This window comes from Amblyraja radiata, chromosome 5 (assembly GCF_010909765.2).
Source record: "Amblyraja radiata isolate CabotCenter1 chromosome 5, sAmbRad1.1.pri, whole genome shotgun sequence".
NCBI classification, from domain to species: domain Eukaryota; kingdom Metazoa; phylum Chordata; class Chondrichthyes; order Rajiformes; family Rajidae; genus Amblyraja; species Amblyraja radiata.
This window is the reverse complement of record NC_045960.1, coordinates 85,562,214-85,587,761: the sequence shown is the minus strand read 5'-3', so window position 1 is coordinate 85,587,761 and position 25,548 is coordinate 85,562,214. Positions and strand designations below refer to the sequence as shown.

The following is a 25,548-nucleotide window of genomic DNA, read 5'->3' as shown; positions in this document are numbered from 1 at the left end:
TATCTTTTAGGGTCATCTAGAGTCAAAACATCTTTTAGAATCAGTAGTGGAGTCTAGTGTGGAAGCAAGACCAGCTGCATTTAAATTCAGCCTCAATGCAATAAATGCACATAACTAGTTGCCACCTATTTGAACACTTGCCCATAATCCACAGGTTGTTGGTTCAAATGTCACTGATATTATAGAAGAAAACGGAATATTTAAGTTGTATTGTTGAGATATCCAACTGAGGACTCCAGATTAATATTGTTTATTGTGTCAACATGATCCAATAAAAAAGATATTCCATCACCAATTTGAACAAATAGCTAGAAAAGTATGGACGACACACACAAACATGAAATGCTAAGTTGGTCAAACTCTCCAGCAATGTCAGCAAAGAACAGCTTAGTGATAAGAAGTTTTGCCACATATATAAGTTTGCTTTGTAATAGCTAATGCACACAGTTTACACTTGCATCCTTGCAGAATTGGTTAGTGCAATCTTGTCAGGGCTCATCAGCATAGTGGCTTGGACGCTCCGTCCTTTGCAAGACTGTCTGCCGCTTCATTTCCTGGGAAACCAGCATGACCTGGTACATGTATCTGGAAAGTAGATTGGAAGATGCATTTCAAGACCACATATTTTAAACATATTAAAAACTATAATTTACCCAATATGGTGTTTCACTATTGTTTTAATCGTGTGACAAAAGTTGTCACACGTTCCCGGGAACGAAACAATGCACTGCTCCATGTATGGTAACTAGTTGCCTCAAAAGGCAAACCTGACTTTAGCATCCCTGTCACCTCCTGTGCAAAACATATGAAGCAGGAGGCTGGGGATATGAAGGTGGGAAAGTGCTCTTTCATCTCTCTTCTAATACAGGAAGTTAAAGCTCATGTACTAACTAATCTTAACAACAGTAATCATCCAAAATGTTAATATTTAGTTTGTATTGATACCACAAACTCTATGGCAGCCAACCCTCCTTCCCCTTCACTGTCTTTTTGTCTAATCTTTCCTGCTTGGTTATTCGGAGACTGGAATGAGTCCAGAAAGATTAAGAGGTAGAAGTGGATGTTTAAAACAATGTTGGTTTGCCTGAACTGGAGCAATGGTTTGGACATTGCTCCAAATTGAGATAAAACATCAGACGCTATTGACTTACAGAAAGGAGGAGGAGTGAACAATAGAGTAAGACTCGGTCAGACTCGGTGAGGGGGAGGGGGTGATGAGGAGGGAGAAAGGGGTGAAGGGGTGGGAAGAAGTGGGGAAGAACTTTAGTTACCTAAAGTTGTAGAATTCAATGTTCATACTGTTGCTATCCAAACGGAATATGAGATGCTGGTCCTCCAGTTTGCATGTGGTCTCACTCTTGCAATGGAGGAGGTCCAGTCAAGTAAGGACAGTATGGGAATGGGAGATAAAATGGTTAGCTGTGGCAATCCAATAGGCCTTGATGGACCAAGCACAAGTATTCAGCGAAATGTGCTTGATGGACCAAGCACAAGTGTTCAGCGAATATGTTGAACAAGTGTTCAACATATCAGGGCTCGAAATTCACGGTTGCCCGGGTGCCATTGACCACTCAAAGTGCCGCCAGGCAACCTAAACACCGAGCCATTTTGCCCGGCTTGGCAACTAGATACTGGTTTGTACCGAAGATAGACACAAAAAACTCCGCGAGTCAGGCAGCATCTCTGGACAAAAGGAACGCGACTTTTTGTGTCGGCGGTGACGGCTGTATTGCGTGGGGAAAGATACCAGTTACGGGGTGAGGAAGGGTCGCAGCGAATGACGGGCGCTGAACTGCGAGCGACAGCAGCTCCATCTCCTCCTCCTCCCGCACCCCGCCCGCCCTGATAAGGGCTGCTGCTTGCAAACCCGCTAACGCGCTTAAACCCCCCCCCCCCCGCACACCGAGACCGGGAGGTGGGAGGGAGGGGGAGGCCTCGGCTTGCGGGAGGGTTTGTTTTGAAAGCGGGTTTCGCCGTTAGCGGGATTGCTGTCGCGGCCGCTGCTGCTGCTGTTCGGGTGCCGTCATTCGCTCGGCCACTTCTGAAGCAGCAGCACCAAAGATACTATAGCTATAGGATCTTTGAGCTGCACCGCTCGGCCCCGCACCTTGCTGTTGGCTGGCGGAGGAGGGAGGAGGTGGCGAGGAAATCCCAACGGCCAAGATGTTGTCCGAGGGGCGCTGACCCTCCTTCCTCCCCACCTCGCCCCCCTTCTCTCTCTCTCTCTCTCTCTCTTGTACGCCCCCTCCACCCCCTTATCCTGGGACCTCTCCTCTCCATCCCGCACTGATCCCCATTCCCGCCTCTATTTAGTCCTCACTGACATCCCCTGTGCTCCCCCCCCATCTCCCCCGCCCCCCCAATCTATTCATCCTGCGCTATCACCCTATCCACCTCGCATTAATTCTCCTGCCACACCCCCCCCCCCACCCTACACTGGTTCTCCAATTCACCCTGTACTTACCCCTTTCCCATCCATCCTGCACTTCTCCTCCATTCATCCTGTACTGATACCCCATCCATCCTGTACTAATCCATGCATTCATCCCGTACTGACCCACCCTCCATTGACCCTGCACCTTCCCCTCATTCATCCTGAAGTGACCCCTCATTCATCCTGCACAGACCCTCCGATCCACACTGTACTGACCCCCCCCCCCCCATTCATCCTGCGCTGATCTCTCCCCCCCCCCCCCCCATCCTGTATTGATCCTCCCATTCAAGAAGAATGGGGCGAACAGTCTGAAGAAGGGTCTCGACCCGAAACGTTGCCTATTTCCTTCACTCCATAGATGCTGCCTCACCCGCTGAGTTTCTCCAGCATTTTTGTCTACCCCCATCCATCCCGTACTGAACCCCCCGGTTCAACACCACTGACATCCCCCGTGCTCTCCCCTCACAATTTTACCTACTCCAACCAACACGTACTAATTCACCTGCCTCAATCCATCCATTCTGCACCGACTGCCTTCTAATCCCCCCCCCCCCCCCCCTGCCATCTACCCACCCCACACTGATTAACACACCCACCCCTCCATGACCCTATTGTCCTGGAAATCTCTTCTGAGCGAACATTGACTATGTTTGATAACGGAATGCAATCAAATGTGTTTTCCCAATGTTATTATTTGTTTTAATCCATAAAGATGGATTCATTATATTGTGAACACGTGAAACATTAAAACCGCAGTGTTCGATTGTCACTGCTACCGTTGACACGTTATTACAGAATTCATTTTAACAGCAAATCAATGCTCTTAATATGGAGTATCAGTACTGTTATTTAATGAGCAACATTCACAACTATATGACACAGGTTGATCATACGCTGAATAATCCAACCACATTTTTGTTTGGAAGTGGAAAGAACTAATAGAAATTGCATTCATTGCAACGTGTAAAAAGAGTTGAGATACTGTCTTATAATTTTGCTGCATGTCATTGTGGTATATATCATGTCTTGATTGGTGAATGTTTAGTTTGTGACTTTATTTGAAGCAGAAATAATATGTGAATGCTTCATTGAGTATAATTCCGACTGGTAACTATCCACTTCGTCCGAGCACATTATCGCACGCGTCATGCAAGCCATCTTAAATGACCACCTAAACTGTCATTTGGCAACCTAAAAAGCGGCCAAGGTTGCCCGGCTGGCAACAGGGGAAAAAAGTTAAGCGAGAGCCCTGCATATTCATTTCACTTGCACTTTATGTGCAATGTGACGAATAAACCCGTATTGTATTGTATTGTAAATGGTTGCCGAGTCTACGCTTGGTCTTGCCAATGTACAAGAAGCCACATCGGGAACACCAGATGCAGTAGATGAGGTTAGTGGAGGAGCATATGAACCTCAATTTCACTTGGAAGGACTGCTGGGGTCCCTGGATGGAGATGAGGGAAGAGGCAAAGGTATTATATCTCCTGCAGTAGCACTTGTGGAGGGGATGGTTTGAGTGGGAAGGGATGAGGGAACCCACGAGTTGCAGAGGGAGTGTGACTGGTTGTGGGATCACATCTGAAAATTATATATTGGATGTGGAGGCCGGCAGGGTGAAAGGTGAGGACCAGGGGAACTATCCTTGTTCTGCTGGGGGGGGGGGGGGGGGGGGGGGGGGGGGGGGGGGGGTTAATAGCAGAACAGTTTAAGAATAAGGGATAGGCCATTTTGGATTGAGATGAGGAAAAAATGTTCACCCAGAGAGATGTGAATCTGTAAAATTCTCTGCCACAGAAGGAAGTGGAGGCCAATTCACTGGATGTTTTCAAGATTCAGCTCTTAGGGCTAAATGGATCAAGGGATGTGGGGAAAAAGCAGGAACGGGGTACTGATTTTAGATATCAGCCATGATCACATCGAAGGGCCGAATGGCCTACTCCTGCATCTGTTTTTCTATGCTTTCTAACACGGGACACAGAGAAGACACAGGTGAGGTATCCATCTACGACAGCGGGGGAGGGAGGGGGGGGGGTGGGGACCACGTTTACAAACGAAAGAGGACATCTTGGATGTCCTAAAATGGAAAGCCTCATCCTCAGAGCAGATGCAGCCTAGAAAGAGTGACAGTAGGGAATAGCGTCTTTGCAAGAGGCAGGATGAGAGGAGGTGTAGTGCAAATAACTATGGGAGTTGGTGAGTTTGTTGTAAAAATCAATCAATAGTCTGTCCCCTGTGATGGAGACAGAAATCATGAAAGGGGAGGATGGGGTCAGTTATAGTCCTGGGGAATTTAAGGGCAGTGTGGAGGAATGTCCAGTTTGGTCAACCTTTAACAATAGTCCCTCCTCCCCTTACATTGAGCCGATCAGATAATATAATAGAAACAAGGCATTGATTCCAAGTTATTCTTCTGAGAAACGGTTCATGGAAATTAAAAAAGTTGTGTACCCATTCAACATTGAAACCAGAAGTCAATTTGTCTAGTCTTTCAAAGTCCTCTTTGTTGATTACAGGTCCTCCCGTACTAATCCTCCAACCTTTAATCTTCCACGATTTAATCCACTTGGTAATACCTAAGGATAATGAACAAAACTTCAATTGTAACCACCTTTCATGGTTTTAAGGCACTAGAACCTTTACAGCCAGAAAATTACTTTTATAAAGTAAATAACATATGTAAACAAGAACAACAGCAGCCAATTTGTAATGTGAATCAACCAATATCAAATCAATCCAAGTGCATAATCTTGCATTACTCTTGACTCATCACTTGGTGGTTAAAAATGAGACTAATGCAATAAGCACCAGCAGGCCATTCAACAACAAATCAAGATAAGCATATTCAAAACTTCCCACAAGAAATTAGCGAATTATAGGTATAAGAAGAAAGCTTTTTAAAAGTATGCCAATTAATATATTTCAGTCTTTGGATCTTCTACTCACCATTAATTGTAAACATGCTATCAGTGAAAATAACCAGTTTTTCCATATCGACTTCCTTTGCCTGTTCAATAGCTCGACACGCTGCCTAACAAGACAATAAAAGAATACAACATAACAATAAATTGTGGTATCTTTCAGTTCAAATAATTTTGAAGAAATATTGAACAGCACTGCAGATTTAAAAAAATGAATTCTAGTTGACATTTGTTGGTGAAGAGAAGTATTGCTTCATCAAAATGTTACCAAATTAAGGAAATAATTACAATCAAAATATATATAGAACAAAATTATACACAATGTTGAAGTAACTCAGCAGGTCAGGCAGCATCTCTGGATAACAGAGGTGACGTTTCACAATGACCAGGGCCAAAGTATCATTATTTTTGGTTCCTCTGATGAAATGGCTAAAGTTAACAATAGAAAATGCATTGATCCTGTCCAGGGCATCATCAGACACACTTTTAATGTTGGGTGGGGTAACTGCACGTGCAGCTTTTAAACCTTTAATTTTAATAAATGTTGGGACTCCAACATGCAAAATATGCTCAGGATGTACATAGAAAAATATTCTAAAAGATTGTAAACTCATTGTCTGGGATGAATGAGCGTGATGCACACAAAGTAGCCACGAAAGCATTCGAGTAAACAAAACAATATCTAAGGCACAAATATAACGTACTACATATATTTAATCATGCAAAATACTCACAACTATTTCCGCTCTTTGGTTGGTCTGTCTTCCTGAAAGTCGTTCACTCAGGTTTCTGATGAAAAGAACAATAATTTGCAGGTAACAGCAATGTAAAGCATTCTCCAGCATATCTAATATTCCAGAATACTAACCGTCTTATTGTTATTTCACCTGCATGACAAAATTGAGTATTTTTGTGGTGGCATCCATGGTATTGGTGCAGAAGAAGACTTAATGGTTATTGAATTTTGATTGAGTGAAATGAACCTGAAATACTTGGCTTTGCTTGAAAAATACTTATCAACTTTTTGGCACAGCACATCTTTACGAGGAAGAGTTTTGATGATGTAACTACGAATCGCTTTTCTTGCGAGTTGTTACTCTTTGCAAAACTTCTACAATACATCCAAAACCTAAAAGAACTCCTTAGTTTTTATTTGGTGTTGCACTACGGAAAAGAGTTGCCAAGGATAGAAATTGTCAATACTAGTTGAGACTCATAAATCCAAAAAATGGTGCTTTAAATACTTTTTAAGGACACAATGAAATCATACATACTCCAAAAATGCTTCCTTTATACAAAGCAAACACAACTCAGTCAGCAAATTAGAAACAAAGTTCAATTACACTTTTATTATATAGCACTTCAAAATATTTAGTCCCTATCTACTCACTCACCACACTTTATTCTTGGTATCAACATGCCCTAGAATGTCTGCATAACTCTCCATGAATTCACTATTATCCATGTCCCTCTCTATGGTGAAAACCAATGTAAGGTATTTATTTATTTTGTAACTTTCCCACTTCCTCTGGCTCCAAACATTGATTCTCTCCTTTGTCCTACTCTTTCCCTAACCACTTTCTTAGACTTCAGGAAACAGGCCCTTTGGCCCACCGAGTCTGCGCCGACCAGCGATCACCCACACTACCCTACACAATAGGGACAGTTCACAATTTTACAGAAGCCAATCAACCTACAAACGTAGGTACACAAAATTGCTGGGGAAACTCAGCGGGTGCAGCAGCATCTATGGAGCGAAGGAAATAGGCGACGTTTCGGGCCGAAACGTCGCCTATTTCCTTCGCTCCATAGATGCTGCTGCACCCGCTGAGTTTCCCCAGCAATTTTGTGTACCTTCGATATTCCAGCATCTGCAGTTCCCTTTTGAACCTACAAACGTAGATGTCTTTGGAGTGTGGGAGGAAACCGGAGCAAGACAAAGGTTACATAGAAACCTAGAAAATAGGTGTAGGAGGAGGCCATTTATCCCTGCGAGCCAGCACCGCCATTCATTGTGATCATGGTTGTTTCTGTTGGTGTGGTGCTAGGCTGTTGCAGATAGCGCAAACTTCGACTTTTTCCACAAATGTACTTGGTTATACCAGGCAAGTAAAACATGCTCTGCGCTTGTTGTAAGGTTGCTTCCACACCGGGGTGACCCCTGTGGATGGCATTGAATTACTTGCTCCGAAGGACAGCTGGGATAACTGCTTTGTGACCCTTGATTATAATCCCGTCTTGCAGTACCAGTTCGTTGTGAACTATGTAGTATGGACGAATAGACAATAGGTGTAGCAATGTTACAAAATTTTGAGATTTTAAAAATCAAGTCTGTAATTTATCCCATCAGATAAAGCATAAAAATAAGTTTAATTTGACACCTAATTCACTTTCATATCTCAAGTATTTAAAAAGTTATGGCCATTTTCATACTGGGAAATGAGCATCTTGTTCCCTATTGATTTTCTATGGACATAACAAAAAAGCTGTGATCGTGAACAGTCAAAAGCCCATAACTTTCTTAAAAATTAAGAGAACTGAATGAAATTTTCAGTTATCATAGATTGAAGCATTCTGAAACAAATATAAAATAATCTTACTTGGATGACCTGAAATTAAAGCATATAATTAGTTAGTTACCTAATTGTAGCTAATTTCAGACTTCAATTACTAGATCTAAATATCTATCCATTTCTTAATAAATGATTAACATTTTTAAATAGCCTAAATGTCCAAATAATATTCACAAATAATTCACAATAAAACATTTTTAAATCTCATTTACATTAATTTATAGGCCAAATGGAAGGAATTTAGTGTTTAATTGCTGTAAATAAATGCCCATTTAAATCAGCTTTCCAGTGGGTCCCTGTGGAACGCGCTGGTTTAGAACGTTCACATTGCGGTAGATTTGTGCCCCAAATGCCGAGAAAAATACTGCGCGATATAATGGGCCCAAATTGAGCTACTCGCAATATTAAACTTAGTATAAAGGGATCTTTAGAAGCCCTTTTTAATGTAAAAATATACAACCTAACTTCTGCTATTTGCTTTATGAGACCCTGCGGTTGCTGACGGTCGCGGGTTTAGAGATTGATTTTTAAACTACTATAACTATTATTCAAGGCCTTTAAACCTAATAATAGCTTTTGCGACGGGGTCTTCCAGCGATTTTTCGTTAATAATTAACTAGGCTGAACATTTTCGATTGGAACAGCTTAGAGAAAATCGCGTTTTAAACCCGCCCCCTCTAAACGGCGCCAAAATCGCGCACACCCTCAGCAGCAGATCTTCAACGACGCTTCAGGTAGGCTTTGCAACATACCTAATAGGTGCAGGAGTAGGCCATTCGGCCCTTCGAGCCAGCAAGGCCATTTAATATGATCATGGTTGATCATCCACAATCAGTACCCCGTTCCTGCCTACTCGCCATATCCCCTGACTCCGCTATCTTTAAGAGCTGTATCTAACTCTCTCTTGAAAGCATCCAGAGAATTGGCCTCCAATGCCTATGAGGCAGAGCATTCCACAGGTTTTCTCTTCAGCATATAAAAGGCATGCTCAATTGGGTTCAAATCGGGTGATTGACGGCCACTCAAGAATTGATCATTTTTTAGCTTTGCAAAACTCCTTTGGTGCTTTAGCAGTATGTTTGGGATCATTGTCTCGCTGTAGAATGAACAGCCGGCCAATGAGTTTTGAGGCAGTTGTTTGAATTTGAGCAGATATGATGTGTCTATACACTTCAGAATTCATTATGCTACTACCATCAACAGTTGTATCATCAATGAAGATACGTGAGCCAGTACCTTCAGCAGCCATACATGCCCAGGCTATAACACCCCCACCACCGTGTTTCACAGATGAGGTGGTATGCTTTGGATCTTGGGCAGTTCCTTCTCTCCTCCACACTTTGCTCTTGCCATCACTCTGACATGTTAATCTTCGTCTCATTTGTCCACAAGACCTTTTTCCAGAACTGTGGTTGCTCTTTTAAGTACTTCTTGGCAAACTGTAACCTGACCACCCTATTTTTGCGGCTAACCAGTGGTTTGCATCATGCAATGTAGCCTCTGTATTTCTGTTCATGAAGTCGTCTGCGGACAGTGGTCATTGACAAATCAACACCTGACTCCTGAAGAGTGTTTCTGATCTGTTGGACAGGTGTTTGTGGATATTTCTTTACTATAGAGAGAATTCTTCTATCATCAGCTGTGGAGGTAATCCTTGGCCTGCCAGTCCCTTTGCGATTAGTAAGCTCACCAGTGCTCTCTTTCTTCTTAATGATGTTCCAAACAGTTGATTTTGATAGGTTTGGCTGATGTCTCTAACAGTTTTATTCACTCACTCATAATTCGACTTTCATTGGCACAACTTTGGTCTTCATGTTGATAAACAGCAATAAAAGTTTCCAAAGGTGATGTAAAGACTGGAGGAAAGACTAGGTGCTGAGAGCTCTCTTATACCTGCATTAAGGAGGCATTTAAACACACCTGAACAATTACAAACATCTGTGAAACCATGCGTCCTAAACATTATGATGCCGTGAAATGGGGAGACTATGTATAAACACAGCTGTAATTTCTACATGGTGAAACAAAAATGTATAAAAATACCCTTTAATAAAATCTGACAATGTGCACTTTAACCACATGTGACTTTTTCCATTACAAATCTCAAATTGTGGAGTACAGAGGCAAATAAATAAATGATGGGTCTTTGTCCCAAACATTATGGAGGGCACTGTACTAAACCAGCTTTCAGTTAATCTGTTTTACCAGAAAGTTCCTTGCACTGAAATTATTCAGAATGACAGTCCCAATATAATCATTAATCTGGCTCTGACTATTAGATTTAATTGATCTAAACATTCAGCTTCCTTTCAATCCCTCCACTTGCAAATCTACTCCTCCGGTTCCCACTACTTGTCACGCTAGCTTATGTCCTGCATTAACAATTCTGATGCCATGTGGGCAAGCCAAGATTAGCCCCAACCACAAAAGTCCTCTTGACATCCCTGGCTCTGCCATCCGTTAAAGCCAAGGATTTTTTCATTATTCAGAATACCCCTAGCAAACAGTAGAAAAATCACTTTAAAAAGCATTTATAATGAAATAAATAATTAAAAGGTCACAGTCACAAAAAGACAAACAATTAAAAATTAATGCAAACACAATTCAAAATGTAATAACCTTATTCTTCTTCTTCCATGGATTCAAGTGAATGAACTCACAGATCCTGTAACAGATTTACCCAGCAAAGGATTTGAGGGCAGCTTTTCCAATAGAAATTTAAGGGGAATCGTTGCAATGAACGGTTGGACAGAGGTGCAGTAAGTAGTGCTGCTGCCTCACAGCTTCAACAACCTCAGGTTCAATCATGGCTGTCTGCCTGGAGTTTGCACCTTCATGCGGTTTTTCGGGGGGGGCGGAGCATTGAACATCGGGAAAAAAAAACACTTTATTCATTTAGGGTTTAATCTTTATTTATGAGGATTGTGTTTATTAACAATATAGAAAAAGAAGAAATGGGATAGAATTACAGATTTTCCTTATATACAGCATCAAAGTAGCAGGACACCAAAGTAGACACTGAAGAATCACCCTTCTAGCATTTTATTGATTAATGAATTTGCTACATGTTAAAGATGTAAACCAATTTCATTACTTACAGAGAGTGACCAGGTCCCCAGTACACACCAATTCCAGCTTGCGCGCCTTTGCGCCCATTGCCCGCACAACAACCATCAGTATAGACTGCAACTGCATCACCTGGACACAAAAATAAAAAAGCTCATTTATTCTGGTCACAGAATGGTTGATGGCCGAGCAACAGAGCAGCATTATTTGATTGCACCCTGGTATTACTGTTCAAATTCTTGAGCTAAGGTCCAGCAAATTGATCTTATCCAATTAAATTGCTGATGTTGAAAACATCTCAAAAATACTGAATGTGATATCTAACATATTTGCGAGCTGAAAAAAAATGTAAATGCATAATCAACCTTAATGTCACCTTTCTTAAACAAAGTCTGCATGTAGGTAAAACAAAGAAATGCTAGGAAAGGAAAAGGGACCAAGCTCTGCTAACAAGTGATACAAATGTAAGGATACAATGAATGTCTTTCAACACAATGATGACATATTAAGTTGAAGCTTTGTGTCGCAAGAAGCTCTCGTGATTAACAAATAAAAAGCTTGATACATGAGGAAGATTATGCTGGCTAGTGTATTTAATGCAGGTACTATTTCAGGATTTCACTTTCTTGATTGACAAATGATAAAGACTTAATTAAACTTAAAAACATTGTTCTATCAACTACAATTGATGTGATAGAAAATGGTACTGCAGAAGTTGTATCAATGACAAGCTGGAGCAGTTATCGATGCTTCAATCCTCAAGTGCCAGCATATGGGGACAAGTTTTGCATCAATCTAAAAAGCATTCAAGCTCAAGAGTAAAACTTAGCACATAACTCTGAACATTTTTGTATTTCTAGATCACATACACAATGCAACTGTCACTGAAGAACCCAATCAAACTAGATAGATGGTTGTATATATTGTGTATCCAAATCTTACCATGATTAAAATATTTCTATGTTGCCGTTTGCTTCTATTTTCCAATTGCTTTTATATTATGCATCTAAAAGCAGTCATTGAACTTATTCACCTGCCTACAACCCAAAATAGATATCAATGCCACCTTTAATCTGCATCACAACAAGAAGAAAAACATGAATATTTGAAATTATTTGTTTAATTATTTATTTAAGACTGCGCAATGCTCTATGCTTTGCGAAGTAGATCTGGCCACTCAAGCAGAAAATACCGAAACAAGCTCCAAATAGTGGAAACCAAAAAGAAAATCATGCATATGGCAATATACAATTCATGACATACAATATCATTGTTTATGTTTGTAAATTGTTATTAAAATTTATTTTCTTGGATTTTTAATATTATAAATCATAAAAACAAATAAATACTGCTTTCATATACGTTTGCATACAACACTGATATAATGAACCACACAATACATATGCCTACCCATGTAAGTGAACTTCTCTCCCAAGTCAACAAATGATTTTGTGCTTCTGAAACTTTTATTGCATGGCTCCATGTCATCATCAGACAAATTGTGGGGACGTTTTTTCCCACCACATTTCTGTCGTTCACACTCATCAGCAGGTTTACTTTGGCCATCACATTCTACAGAAATAAACATAGTTATCTTTTTTAGAAGCTAGAATTAATGATACAATTCTCCAGAAATATAATTGTTTTAAAATAGAAATAAAATTCAGAATAGTGACAAGAAATGGCATAAAAACAAACAACAAATTGTGCGAGAATCATGATGATTATGGAACGTGATAAAATTATTCAAGTGGTGTTCTCTAGAAAGACATCAATCGGGTCCTGGCTAAAGTTTCTGACCGTATCTCAACTACTATTTTAATATCAGGAAACAGGGACATAGAAGTCAATAACAATTTTTTTTGGATCGAGGCAGAACTGGACCACACACAGGAACTGCCCTGCCTTAAACGGCAGGATGAGATTTTAAGAACAAAATCCTGGGCTCAATTTTCTGGTATTGATTCAGCAACCATTGATTCCTTCACAAATCCTGACTAAATAATGCAGAACATTGCCTTTAATTTTACGGCATTGGAGGCAATCAATGGAAACATATCCCAGCCAGTAAATCAACGTTAAGGGAGGAGAAAAATATTTATAAAGATTTTTATTTTAAATTATTAGATTTCGCCTAAAATTGGTTAAAAACTGGAGCAACTTAGGCAATCATTTTCGTGAAAGACAAGAAACTGCAGATGCTGGAAACTTGAGCAATAAACAATCAGAAGAACTGCTGGAAGAATTCAGTGAGTCAGGCAACTCGTTATGCCAGCCGTAGGTACTTGGGGCATCAGGTAAGTCAGGATGTTTTTTCGGCCTGATGAAAAATGTCCACGAGTAAAAAAATAGCCCCGAGTACCTACGGCTGGCATAATGAGCCGCTACGATATATCTACAGACTCCTACGGCCTCCTACGGACTCGTTACGGACATTCTCCAAGTTTGAATCGAGGGGAAAACTCGGGAGAATTCGTGAGTAACTCAGGAAAGTGGGACAGGCCCTTAACTGTATTTTGCTTTTAGACAGTGTAGGTTTTTATCTCCCAATTATCTCCTGTAACAAGTGTCCTATTTCGGAAACTTTTGCTGTGTATGGTATATTTTTGTTGGACAATTAACTGATTATGAACAAGGGAACTGGATTCACATGGGATAGGTTTTGATGGAGCTGCCTTTCTATACCGTTGCAATACAAACTTCCTGCGGATTTAACTTCAGCCTGCATGTAAATGATACAGTACAACTTATTAAAAAAAACAAATCAGTCTGAAGAAGGTTTTCGGCCCGAAACCCTATTTCCTTCGCTCCATAGATGCTCCATATAGTTCCTTCTTAAACATACGGTAGAGAGAAATTGTTTCCATTTCTTGGAGTCAAGGGATAATGATCTCAACCTGGACATTAGAGTCAGGCCTTTCATAGAGCCCTGCAGCTGGCAGAAGTTAAAAGCTACAATAATGCTCATTTAATTGTTCATTTTGAAGTGGGCTGATTTTTGCTTAACCAAAAAGATTTGATGTTGCATGCAGTGGAAAAAATAGTTCCATGAAGGCTTTACTTGAAATCATGTTTCATATTAACTCCTTAGAGCGCCTGCAGCTGGATCATTATTCTGTCAACATGAGATACACTTTCCAAAAACTTAGCAAAGTCATCACATTTTCCAGTCAATAATAGTATGTAATGTGAAATATAGTCCTTATTCCTTTTACTCTTTTGATGTCAGCGGGATTCTAGCATGCTACTACATGTTAGGAAGCTTTGGAATACTCTTCAGAACTTGCCACATTTTCAGGTTGCCAAAAAGTAAAATAAACATGTCAACAATGAGACAGGTTAGAGAATCTAAATTTTCAAGAAGTTGTCAGTTGTAATTCTTATAAACCCATTTTGACAGCCCTTTTCAGTTATAGTGGAATCACACCCGCATCTGAAATTGAAATATTATCACGCTTGACACAGAGATTTCAAACGGAAAATATTTCATTACCCACTCCAATCCCTCACCATTTCCACATTTCTCCACTGACAAAGTCAACAAACTTCAAGAATTCTAACTGCACATCCCTGTGCATAGCCGAAGGGTAATGTCAGTATCTTGCGTCAGTATCAGTGTTTTAAGCCAAAGAATTATCTGGCATGAAACAGGAAAAAACTGTAAAAAGAGGAAGAGAGATGAGGGTCCAGTGGGCATTGTCCCCTGGTAGTGTTTCAAAGGGCAATGCCCCTGGCGGGGGTAAAAGGGGGCAGCACCCTGTATATTCAGAATTTTTTTGATAATTGTGCCTGGAAATGTCGCAATTTTATTTAGTTTACCCTTAATTTATACTGTAATTTTTTTAATTGTACCTTAAAATAACAGTCGCTTGTCACTTTTATTTACACAGAAATTTTGTGATAATCTATCTATTTATCGATCTAAACTTAACCAAAACTCTGATCTTGTGCCCTTCTGGTTTGCGTCGTTTTTCTATTTGCACAAAAACGGTACGCGATAGCGCTACGATTTTTCGCCAGTTTACTCACCGTTCTCCTGTGCTGCGAGTGCAACAAGTTTCGTTCCAATCGATGGTATATTGTAAAAGTTATTAAGGTTTAATAATCGTAAAAATCACGCATGCGCCAATTGCTGTCAGTCGCCGCCACGCAAAGTGGTCTCCTCTCCGGTCAGTCAGGAAGGGGCGTTGCCGGGACTGGCCTTGATTGACCGCGTCTGCTGTCACTCTGCTGGAGGTAGCCATGGTGAAGGAGTGGCGTCACTGCCCGAGGAGCTGCGGCCAAGCTGTATCTGGTGGGCAGGGTGGTGCCGCAGGCTGAGCCTGGGGACTGGGCCCAGACTGGAGCCAAGAATGAGCCCGGGGACTGGGCCTGGGCTGGAACCAAGGACGAGCCTGGGTCCGGGGTCAGGGACGATCCTGGAGTTGAAGTCGGGGCCTGGACTGGATCCCAGGCAACGGCCAAGCTGAGGGCTGGAGTTGTGCCCAAGCCCCGGATCAAGGTGTACCAGCGCCTCGGGGACCGTCCGTCCGCCGCCATCCTGCAGCACAACCTCCGCTTCCTGCTCTGCAGGCGCCTCTGGCTCGGCCGCCTGCCACCCTCACCCCGCCCCCGGCACAGCGAGCCCGGCTCCATCGAGGCCCAGGTCCGCGAGTGCTTCGGCTGCCTTCAGCCAGGGCCGGGCCGAGTACGAGAACCAGGCCGAGTTCCAGGCCCTGGCGCTGCTCTACGATCTGGGTAGGTGCTGGGGCAGGCAATGGGAGTGAGAGGAGGAGGATAAGGGAAATGGGGAGGAGGGAGCTGGTGGGGGGGAAGGCAGCAGTTCCGAGCCCCGCTGTCTACCCGCTGGCGAGGGACACCGCGGGTTGCGGGACGGTCAGCACTCCAGCGGCTCCTGCCCACGGGTGCGGACACCGGGAGCAGCCCTAACGCACCATTACACAGAGAGAGGGAGTGCCGCAGCCCGGGGGGGAGGAGAAGACGGAGGGAGGGGGAAGAGAGGGTTGAGGGAGGGGGGAGAGGGATGAGGGATGAGGGAGGAGAGAGGGATGAGGGAGAGGGGAGAGAGGGATGAGGGAGGGAGGGAGAGGGAGGGAGGGGAGGAAAGAGGGGGAGGGAGTGGGGTGGAGTGCAGGGGGGTAGGGAGGGGAGTAGAAGGGTGATGGTGGGATAGAGGGGGGAAGTAGAGGGAGACAGGGACAGGGAGGGGTGGATTTGATGGGAGAGGGATAGGCGTGAATGGTGGAATATTGTGTTGGGGGAACGGGTTGCATCGGGGGAACGGGTGAGTGGTGGAATATTGCAATGGGGAACGGGTTGATTTGGGGACCAGGCCTCCCGTGTGACAGGGACCCAACGGGTCCCACTTAGTCTAGTCATACCTTAAAATGATCAACTCCTTGCTTGTTTACACTGAAGTCATATTGAAAATATTTTATATTACACCTACACCTACTTGTAACATGATACCTGTTCCTTGCTTGTTTACTCTAATTAGAGAGAAATATCTTTTACACTGGAAAATTTTGATACTTTTTTGATAATTATACCTTGAAATGACACAATTTCCTTGCTTGTTTACCCTTAATTTATACTGTAATTTTTTTAAATTATACCTTACAATAACACATTTTACCTGATTGAATCATGATATACAGATTCTTGAATGCAGTGTGAGCATTGTGTACGTGTATGTAACTGTGCTACCCGCCCCAACCTCAGTACGGTAGGCCGAGGGGACAGTGAAAACCGCTACTCTACATGTGCGGAGCTGCGCGCTCGCCGTAGAGATGCGCATGCAAAGATGGTCGGCCCGCACCCACGTACTTGCTTTCCGCTAAAATCGACTCCGCAGATTTCCATGCACTCAACCATCATCGCAGCGGCTCACTGACTCGTGGGAAGATTCAAGATTTAATTTAATTGTCACATGTATCAATTAAGGTACAGCGAAATTTGAGTTACCATACAGCCATACTGATTAAAAAGCAAAAATACACATAGCACATAAAATAAAGTTTAACATAAACATCCACCAGTGGAATCAACATTCCTCACTATGATGGAAGCAATAAAGTTCAGTCATCTCCCTCCTTTGTTCACCCGTGGTTGGGACCTTTGAACGGTCCGCTGTTCAAGCCCTCTCGTCCGGATGATCGAAACTCTGGCGTCGGGATGGATCGGAACACCGGAGCTCCGGAGTCAGCCGCTTCTTACCGGAGACCGCTGCTTCACGCTGTTGAAGTGGCCCTGCGTCGGAGCTCTAATACTGGCGATCCTCAGCAAAAGATCGTAAGTCCGGGCCGGATTTAGACTGATTTTTTTTTTTAATCGAATATCAAAATCCGCGGAGAAATCTCATGCCTGAATCATGTATTTTGTTATGTGATTCAAAGATTTATATCTTACCCCTAGATGTAGATTGTGAACTTGAACCTGCAGCACCTACAAAAGCCAATGCATCTTCTTCTGTTGCAAATTTCTTGAAAATGGCATTAGGAAATTTGTCGACTTGCTTTTTACAATCATCCCTAAAAGGAAAATAGATGTTATACATGTACTCAATTTCAGTAAAACATTGTGACTAATTCTTTAATTTTTTACAACATTAATTGTTGCACACGAAAATGGGATAAACCAAAATGTAACAAAATAATCAAAGACATATATTAGAAAGCAATCCACTCAAAGATTTCTCTCTCATTTAGTTCCCCGATTTACACCCCCATATGCATCCACTGTGTACCAAAAATATTTGTATCCACATTCACGTTAACTTTCGGTTCTTTCGTTCATCTCTAAAATGGAAATTGACAATGTAAACATCACATCTTTCCCATAATTAATTACTATAGAACTGTAAGAAGTATAAAAGTATCACTAGAGTTTGCACATTTCTCTTCAGCTGTGACTATACAGCTGTGACTATACAAAACAAAGATTTAATTACAACTGGTTATAATAATGCAATCATCACCCACTCAATAACTTAAATCATATAAAAAGGCAATTAGGAACAGATTCATTCACAAGTCAATAATGAAAAGAAATATTCACCAGTTCGCAAATGCAGGCATATCCATTGACAAGTCAACTTTTCATTCAAGTAAAAATATTAGTAACTAACTGGATTGTTTGCTATATATTAACCAATCATCCTTGGCTAGTCCCCATTTGCTGTCATGTTTGTTTCACAATGGCATGTAAAGCCATGATCCTAACCAGGGGGTCCAATCTCAGTGGAGACAATTTTCGGGAGAAAGCCAAAGATGAAGAGATTGCTGCACAGTCCATCATAAATAATAGGGTAACTGGCTTTATTAATTTTGAAAAAGACCACATACAGTGAACATATAAACGAGAAAGAGGCCACTGAGCAACTAAAACTGCTGAGGAAGAGTCCCGACCGAAAACGGCACCTATCCATGTTTTCCACAGATGCTGCCTAACCATGCAGTTAATCCAGCACTGTGTCTTTTTTTGTCTACACACCATTTACTAACATGGCTGATCCAATTGTAAATTGAACATCTTCTAGAGGTGTCAAAAAAATCATGAGGGGCATGGATAAGGTGAATAATCTTTTTCCCATTGGAACTGCCCAAAAGCATGGTTGAGACAGGTAAAATAACATTTAAAGGACATTTTGACGGGTAGCAGGAAATGTTTAGAGGGATAGTGGTCAAACACAGACAAATTGGATTAGTTTATACGAAAGGACACAAAGTGCAGAAGTAACTCAGTGGGTCAGGCAGCATCTCTGGCGAACATGGGTAGGTGACGTTTTGAATCGAGACCCTTCTTCAAACTGAATTAGCTTAAGCAGGTATCTTGATTGGCTTGGACACGATTGACATGGGTCCTGGCCAGAGAGCCAGTTTCCGTACTGTGCAACACCTTGACCACATTCTGGTGGATAACCCCTTGTTTATCAAGCATACATCTATCACCCAAGTGATACACAAAAAGCTGGAGTAACTCAGCGGGACAGGCAGGATCTCTGGAGAGAAGGAATGGGTGACGTTTCGGGTCGAGACCCTTCTGGTTAGGGATAAGGGAAACAAGAGATATAGACGGTGATGTGGAGAGATAAAGAACAATGAATGAAAGATATGCAAAAAAGTAATGATGATACAGGAAACTAGCCATTGTAAGCTGTTTCTCGGGTGAAAATTAGAAGCTAGTGCGACTTGAGTGGGGGAGGGATAGAGAGAGAGGTAATGCCAGAGCTACCTGAAGTGAGAGAAATCAATATTCATCCCACTGGGCTGTAAGCTGCCCAAGCAAAATATGAGATGCTGTCCCTCCAATTTGCGTTTAGCCTCACTCTGACAATGGAGGAGACCGAGAACACAAAGGTCTTTGTAGGAATGGGAAGGAGTAATGTTCAGCAACCGGGAGATCAGGTTGGTTCACGCGGGCTGAGCGAAGGTGTTCTGCGAAACGATCGCCCAGTCTGCGTTTGATCTCGCCGATGTATAAGAGTCCACATCTTGAACAACGGATACAGTATATGAGGCTGGAGGAGGTGCAAGTGAACCTCTGCCTAACCTGAAAGGATTGTCGGGGCCCTGGACAGAGTAGAGGGAGGAGATAAAGTGACAGGTATTGCATCATCTGTTGCAGGGGAAGGTACCTGGGGAAGAGGTGGTTTGGGTGGGAAGGGACAAGTTAATCAGGGAGCTGCGGAGGGAACGGTCTCTGCGGAAGGCGGAAAGGGGCGGAGATGGGAAAATAAATGTGGCTAGTGGTGGGATCCCGTTGGAGGTGGCGGATGTCTTAGAGGATTATGTGTTGTATGCAACGGCTGATGGGGTGGAAGGTAAGGACTATGGGATCTTTCTTGCAACTAGGGAGGGGGAGCAAGGGCGAAGCTGTGGGGTACCGAGGAGACACGAGTGAGGGCCTCATCTATGATGGGAGAGGGGAATCCCCATCTCAAAAGGACAAGGAAATCTCAGATGTTCTAGTATGGAACACCTCATCTTGGAGGAATTGGGAGTTCGGGATAGAGTCTTTGCAAGAAGCAGGGTGGGAAGAAGTGTGGTCACGATGGTTGTGGAAGTCAGTGGGTTTGCAATAGGCGTCAGTCAATAGTCTATTTCTTGTGATGGAGACTGTGAGATCAAGAAAGGGGAGGGAGGTGTAGGAGATGGTCCAAGTAAATTTGAGTGCAGGATGAAAATTGGTGGTGAAGTTGAAGAAGTCCATGAGTTCTGCATGGATGCAGGAGGTAGAACCGATGCAGTCATCAATGTAATGAAGATATAGTTTGGGAATAGGGCCAGTGTACGCCTGGAACAGAGATTGTTCAACGTATCCTAGAAAGAGGCAAACACAGCTGGGGCCATAGCTATCCCTTGGACTTGGAGGAAGTGGGAGGAGTCAAAGGAGAAGTTGTTGAGGGTGAGGACCAGCAGAGTGTTAGTAGAGGGAAATTGGATGGTCTGCGGTCGAGGAAGAAAGGGAGGGCTTTAAGGCCTTCCTGGTAAGGGATGGAGGTGTAGTGTGATTGACATACATCTATCACCATTTTATGAATATTCAGAGACTTGCCTGCCTTTAGATATAGTTACAAAGACACGACCTTTTCTCTCTCTCGTTTATCATATCATAATATGTTTACATATTCTGTTGTGCTGCAGCAAGTAAGAATTTCATTGTTCTATCTGGGACATACGACAATAAAACACTCTTGACTCTCTCTTCACTAATCGTGGATTCTCACGCAAGATGTAAGCAGCCCGTACACAGCCTCCCTGACAAGATTCTCGTACCCTCTCACACTTTTCAACTGAAAACAAACCCAGCCTGTCCTTATAAGACAAATTCCAGGTATTGCGGTTAATCCCAGCATTTCTCTCAGAGTTGTCACAGTATGGAGACCGTGCCCATTTGCTGCAGACAAATGGGAATGCATTTGCACGGCAGCACTTCGGTCACTCTCAGCTTGAATAGCATCACTGTGATGATGCTCCATGTGGCAGACAGCAAACGATCCTCTCTACTTGCAATGATTGGATCTAATTTATTTGCTGCATGTGGTCAGGTGTAGAGTGCTTCGAGGTCCTCTGGAATATCCTCATTTCCCATATCTATGAAAAGGAAGTTGTGAGCTGACTGCAGCCCCACTGATAAGTTTTAGAATTTCAGTAGAAATACATCTGAAGGGGTGGTTCTATGGTGGCTTTTAACTGGCATGCAGCGTTTTCAACTTATGATTCATGAAGGGTAGCAGCAAGGCTGCAGGCTACAGACAAGAGTGGTCACATGAAGGAGGGAGTTGTGGCTGAGAAATTCTTCCACTTGATAAAACCATACAACTGCCTCAGTCCTTGATAGTCACTATTTTAACTTCAATTTTTCCCTCACTACTCTGCTGCAACTCACCAACAAGTGGAACTAATCTAGTTTACACATAACACTTGTGCATGTGTGTGGTTGGACGCCAAGCTCCGATTCACTGTTGATTCATTCAATGAATTGTACAAAAGGCTGGGGCCTCAGGTTCAACATGTACAGAACAACAGTTTCCTTCCAACAAGAGGGGATCTTATAGAAACATAAAATTCTTAAGGAATTGGACAGGCTAAATGCAGGAAAAATGTTCTCTACCATAGACGAGGCTCTCACCAGAGTTTCTTCAATACCCCGTGACACTGCTCTCTCTCCCCATCCCCCCCACTCGGAACAAGGGCAAAGTCCCCCTAGTCCTCACCTTCCACCCTACCAACCATCACGTACAACAAATAATCCTCCATCATTTTCGCCACATCCAACGTGACCCCACCACTTGCCACATCTTCCCATCTCCTCCCCTGTCCGCTTTCCACAGAGACCGCTCCCTTTGTAACTCCCTGGACCATTCGTCCCTTCCCACCCGAACCACCCCCTCTCCGGGCACTTTCCCTTGCAACCGCAAGAAATGCTACACTTGTCGCTTTACCTCCCCCCTTGACTCCATTCAAGGACCCAAGCCTCCTCCAATCTCATTTATTGCATCCGCTGCTCTAGATGTCAGCTGATCTACATCGGTGAGACCAAGCGTAGGCTTGGCGATCGCTTCGCCAAACACCTCTACTTTTGTTTGCAATAACCAACCTGATCTCCCAGTGGCTCAGCACTTCAACACCCCCTCCCATTCCGAATCCAACCTTTCTGTCCTGGGCCTTCCCCCATGGTCAGAGTGAGGACCACTGGAAATTGGAGGAGCAGCACCTCATATTTCGCTTGGTCAGTTTGTACCCCATTGGTATGAACATTGACTTCTCTAATTTCAGGTAGTCCTTACTGTCTCCTCCACTTCTCAGCTCTCCCTATAAGCCTCCTCTTCCTTTCTTCTTCCCGCTCCCCCCCCCCCCCCTCCCCCCTCATATCAGTCGGAAGAAGGGTTTTGGCCCGAAACATTGCCTATTTCCTTCGCTTCCTAGATGCTGCCTCACCCGCTGAGTTTCTCCAGCATTTTTGTCTACCTTCGATTTTCCATCATCTGCAGTTCCTTATTAAACAACTGAACTCCTATCTACCTCTTTGGTGACCCTCGGACTAACCTTGCACTGAATGTTTTTACTGTTCACAATAAACTAAACTTGTTGTCATCTTTTCAATACCAAATCGTGTGCAGCTCATGTATTGTTGTGAAATGAAAGTACTTATGCATTCTACATCAAAGAGGATACATTAATAGTAAATGTTAAAAAGTCACAAACAAGTTTCCTATCAATGAAGAACTAACAGCTGCATCTAATGCCAGATTAGGAGATATTACGTTTTGTGTCGACATTTAACTTTTGTAGATGGTTTATGCATGCAACCTATAATGTAGCTACCTCATCACCACTAACCACGCCCCATCATATTAGTATAACTGTGGTATCCTCCCTTTGTTCCTCCCACTAGGTCCCAGTACATCTGAAGGCTGGATGCAGTCAGTGCTGGGACGTGTGTGCCATGTGCTATAATAAACTCCTAGTAAAGGTTACAGTGTGTCAGGTATCACTCCTTTACAACTTTGAACAGAGAGAGCTGCCTATGTTTTTGGCACACCATCATTAAAGTGACAGAAATTTTAACACAAATTTTCATGTTTCGAAAATAATAACATTTTTCCAACGAGGCTGGTATTCACATTCAAGAATTTTATATTTAGTTCCCTGACACTGATATGAACCAGTTTTACACAGATAGGATTAGATGTTTATCCTCTGACATAGATAGGGTAGGCATTCAGACTCTTCTTCTTCCAGGGTGGAAATGTCAAAGACTAGAGTGCATAGTTTAAGGTGAAAGGGGCAAAGTTTAATGGAGATGTGCGGGGTAAGTTTGTTTTACACAAAGGGAGGTGGGTACCTGGAAAGTACTGTCAGGTGTGGTGATGGGAGCAAAGACCAGCAGAGTGGGGATCCAAGCACTCACTGACCTGACCCGACCCGACCCGACCACTCTGTGACCCAGCGCTAAGGCCGCACAGCGGAGGGGGAAGTGCAGACTCGCCCCCTTCCCACTCACCAGGTGGGGTACACCCCGGGGCTCCTCCCCGCCCGCACAGCGTAGTAAAAGCGGCCTTTCATCCAACACGCCAGCCCCACGGCTTGGGCCTGCACCTGGACCAGCGCCGCCGCAGCCACGCCGCCCAACCGCCACATCGGCCGCGCGCGCGCACGCACGCACGCAGCCTCCCCCACTCTAACGCCCCATCTGTCGCGCGCGCACGCAGCCTCCCCCACCCTAACGCCCCATCTGTCGCGCGCACGTACGCACGCAGCCTCCCCCACCCTAACGCCCTATCTGTCGCGCGCGCTCGCACATCCCCCCCACCCTCAACGCCACATCACAGGGCCGTGCAAGCCCCGCCCCTGTCAAGGGCCTCTTCCTGATTGGCTGTCGGGAGGACGGAGGCGAGGACAACACCCTCCCCCGTTCCTTCGTCCAATGAAGCCCTACGATGGGAGAGGGAGCCATTGTTGGCTACTGATCAGCAGGCTCTGCTCTAAGATCTTTGCTGATCAGCGTTCACGTCCTTATATGACGTCACGCCGTTGGTCCCGCCCACGCCTCCGTCACCATCCCGCGTGACAGGGAATCCCGGCCGGCGGTGGGTTGACGGAGTTCGACAGATTCAAGTCATTATCCTTCCCAATCCTCCACCCTGCAGCTGCTGCTGCTGCGCGCACACAACATGTGCAAGGAGGAGCTGCAGATGCTGGTTCACACTGAAGATAGACACAGAATGCTGGAGTAACTCAGCGGGACAGGCAGCAGCTCTGGAGAGAAGGAATGGGTGACGTTTCGGGTCGAGACCCTTCAGACTGAGAGGGGAACGAGAGATATAGACAGTGATGTAGAGAGAGATATAGAACAAATAAATGAAAGATATGCAAAAAGTAACGATGACCAAGGAAAGGTGGAGTCCACCATGGTGCATTGTTGGCTATGGGATAGGTGATAACGAGTATGCGGACAGAGGAACTCAACATAGTAACATAGAAAATAGGCGCAGGAGTAGGCCATTGGGCACTTCGAGCCAGGACCGGCATTCAATATGATCTTGGCTGATCATCCAAATTCAGTACCCTGTGCTGGCTTTTTCCCTGTATCCCTTGATTCCATTAGCCCTAAGAGCTAAATCTAACTCTCTCAGGATGACTGTGACACTAGTACGACTACTAGGGTGGGGGAGGGAATGCAAGGGTTATTTGGAAAACTCCATACCGTTCTTGAGTGGCCAAGAATGCTCACAGATTGGTAAGGATGTGGTGATTTCTTAAGGAGCCTTTGAGTATATCTATGAACAGGTCTCAAAATCTCATGCTGTGACAGAGTAAAGGGCTTGTTTCCTGAGTTAGGTGTCAGGCTTGCAGACGATATGGCCCATCCTCATAGTCCGAGCAGTCAACATTGGCACTGCAACAGAGGGGATCTACCTGCGTACTAGATCAGATGGCAGGCTCTTCAACCTCACCCGCCTCAGAGCAAAGACAAAAGTACATGCAGCTCTCATCAGAGACATGTTGTTTGTCGACGACGCTGCAGTTGTGTCCCACACCCAGCAGGAACTACAGTCACTGATGGACCGCTTTTATCGGGCATGCAAGGACTTTGGGCTGACCATCCGCCTGAAGAAAGACAAATGTCTTGGGGCAGGATACAGAGGTGAGGCCTGTCATCACCATCGACGACTACGAACTTGATGCCGTCCATCAGTCCATGTACCTCGGCTCCACCATCACCGACAACCTCTCCTTGGGCACAGAGATTGATAAGAGGATCGGGAAGGTACAACACTCGCTCGTCTCACAACTCGAGTGTGGACCAACCCAAAGCTGACAGTGTAGACAAAGTGTAGACAAAGTTAGCCGTCTACAACGCCTGTGTCAACACCACGCTGCTGTACGGCAGTGAGACATGGACTACATATGCCAGGCAGGAGAGAAGACTGAACACCTTGAAGTTAGAGAAATCAATATACCAAAGATGGACACAAAATGCTGGAGTATCGCGGAGATGAACAATGCTCGCTTCCTTTTGGAAAGCTCCTTCCCCATCTTGAGTGGCT

The 25,548-nt window shown here is 43.9% G+C and overlaps 1 protein-coding gene across 1 annotated transcript; it reads right to left on the bottom strand.

Moving 5' to 3' along the window:
- Positions 1-205: 205 nt before the first annotated feature.
- On the bottom strand, positions 206-23,674 carry rnaseh1 (ribonuclease H1). Its single transcript, XM_033021663.1, has 8 exons — positions 23,502-23,674; positions 17,403-17,524; positions 12,405-12,566; positions 11,027-11,126; positions 6,090-6,144; positions 5,381-5,465; positions 4,886-5,010; positions 206-585 (listed from the first exon to the last, which is right to left on the bottom strand). The coding sequence occupies exons 1-8, from the start codon at positions 23,636-23,638 to the stop codon at positions 499-501; spliced, it is 873 nt and encodes a 290-aa protein (XP_032877554.1). The 5' UTR covers positions 23,639-23,674; the 3' UTR covers positions 206-498.
- Positions 23,675-25,548: the final 1,874 nt, after the last annotated feature.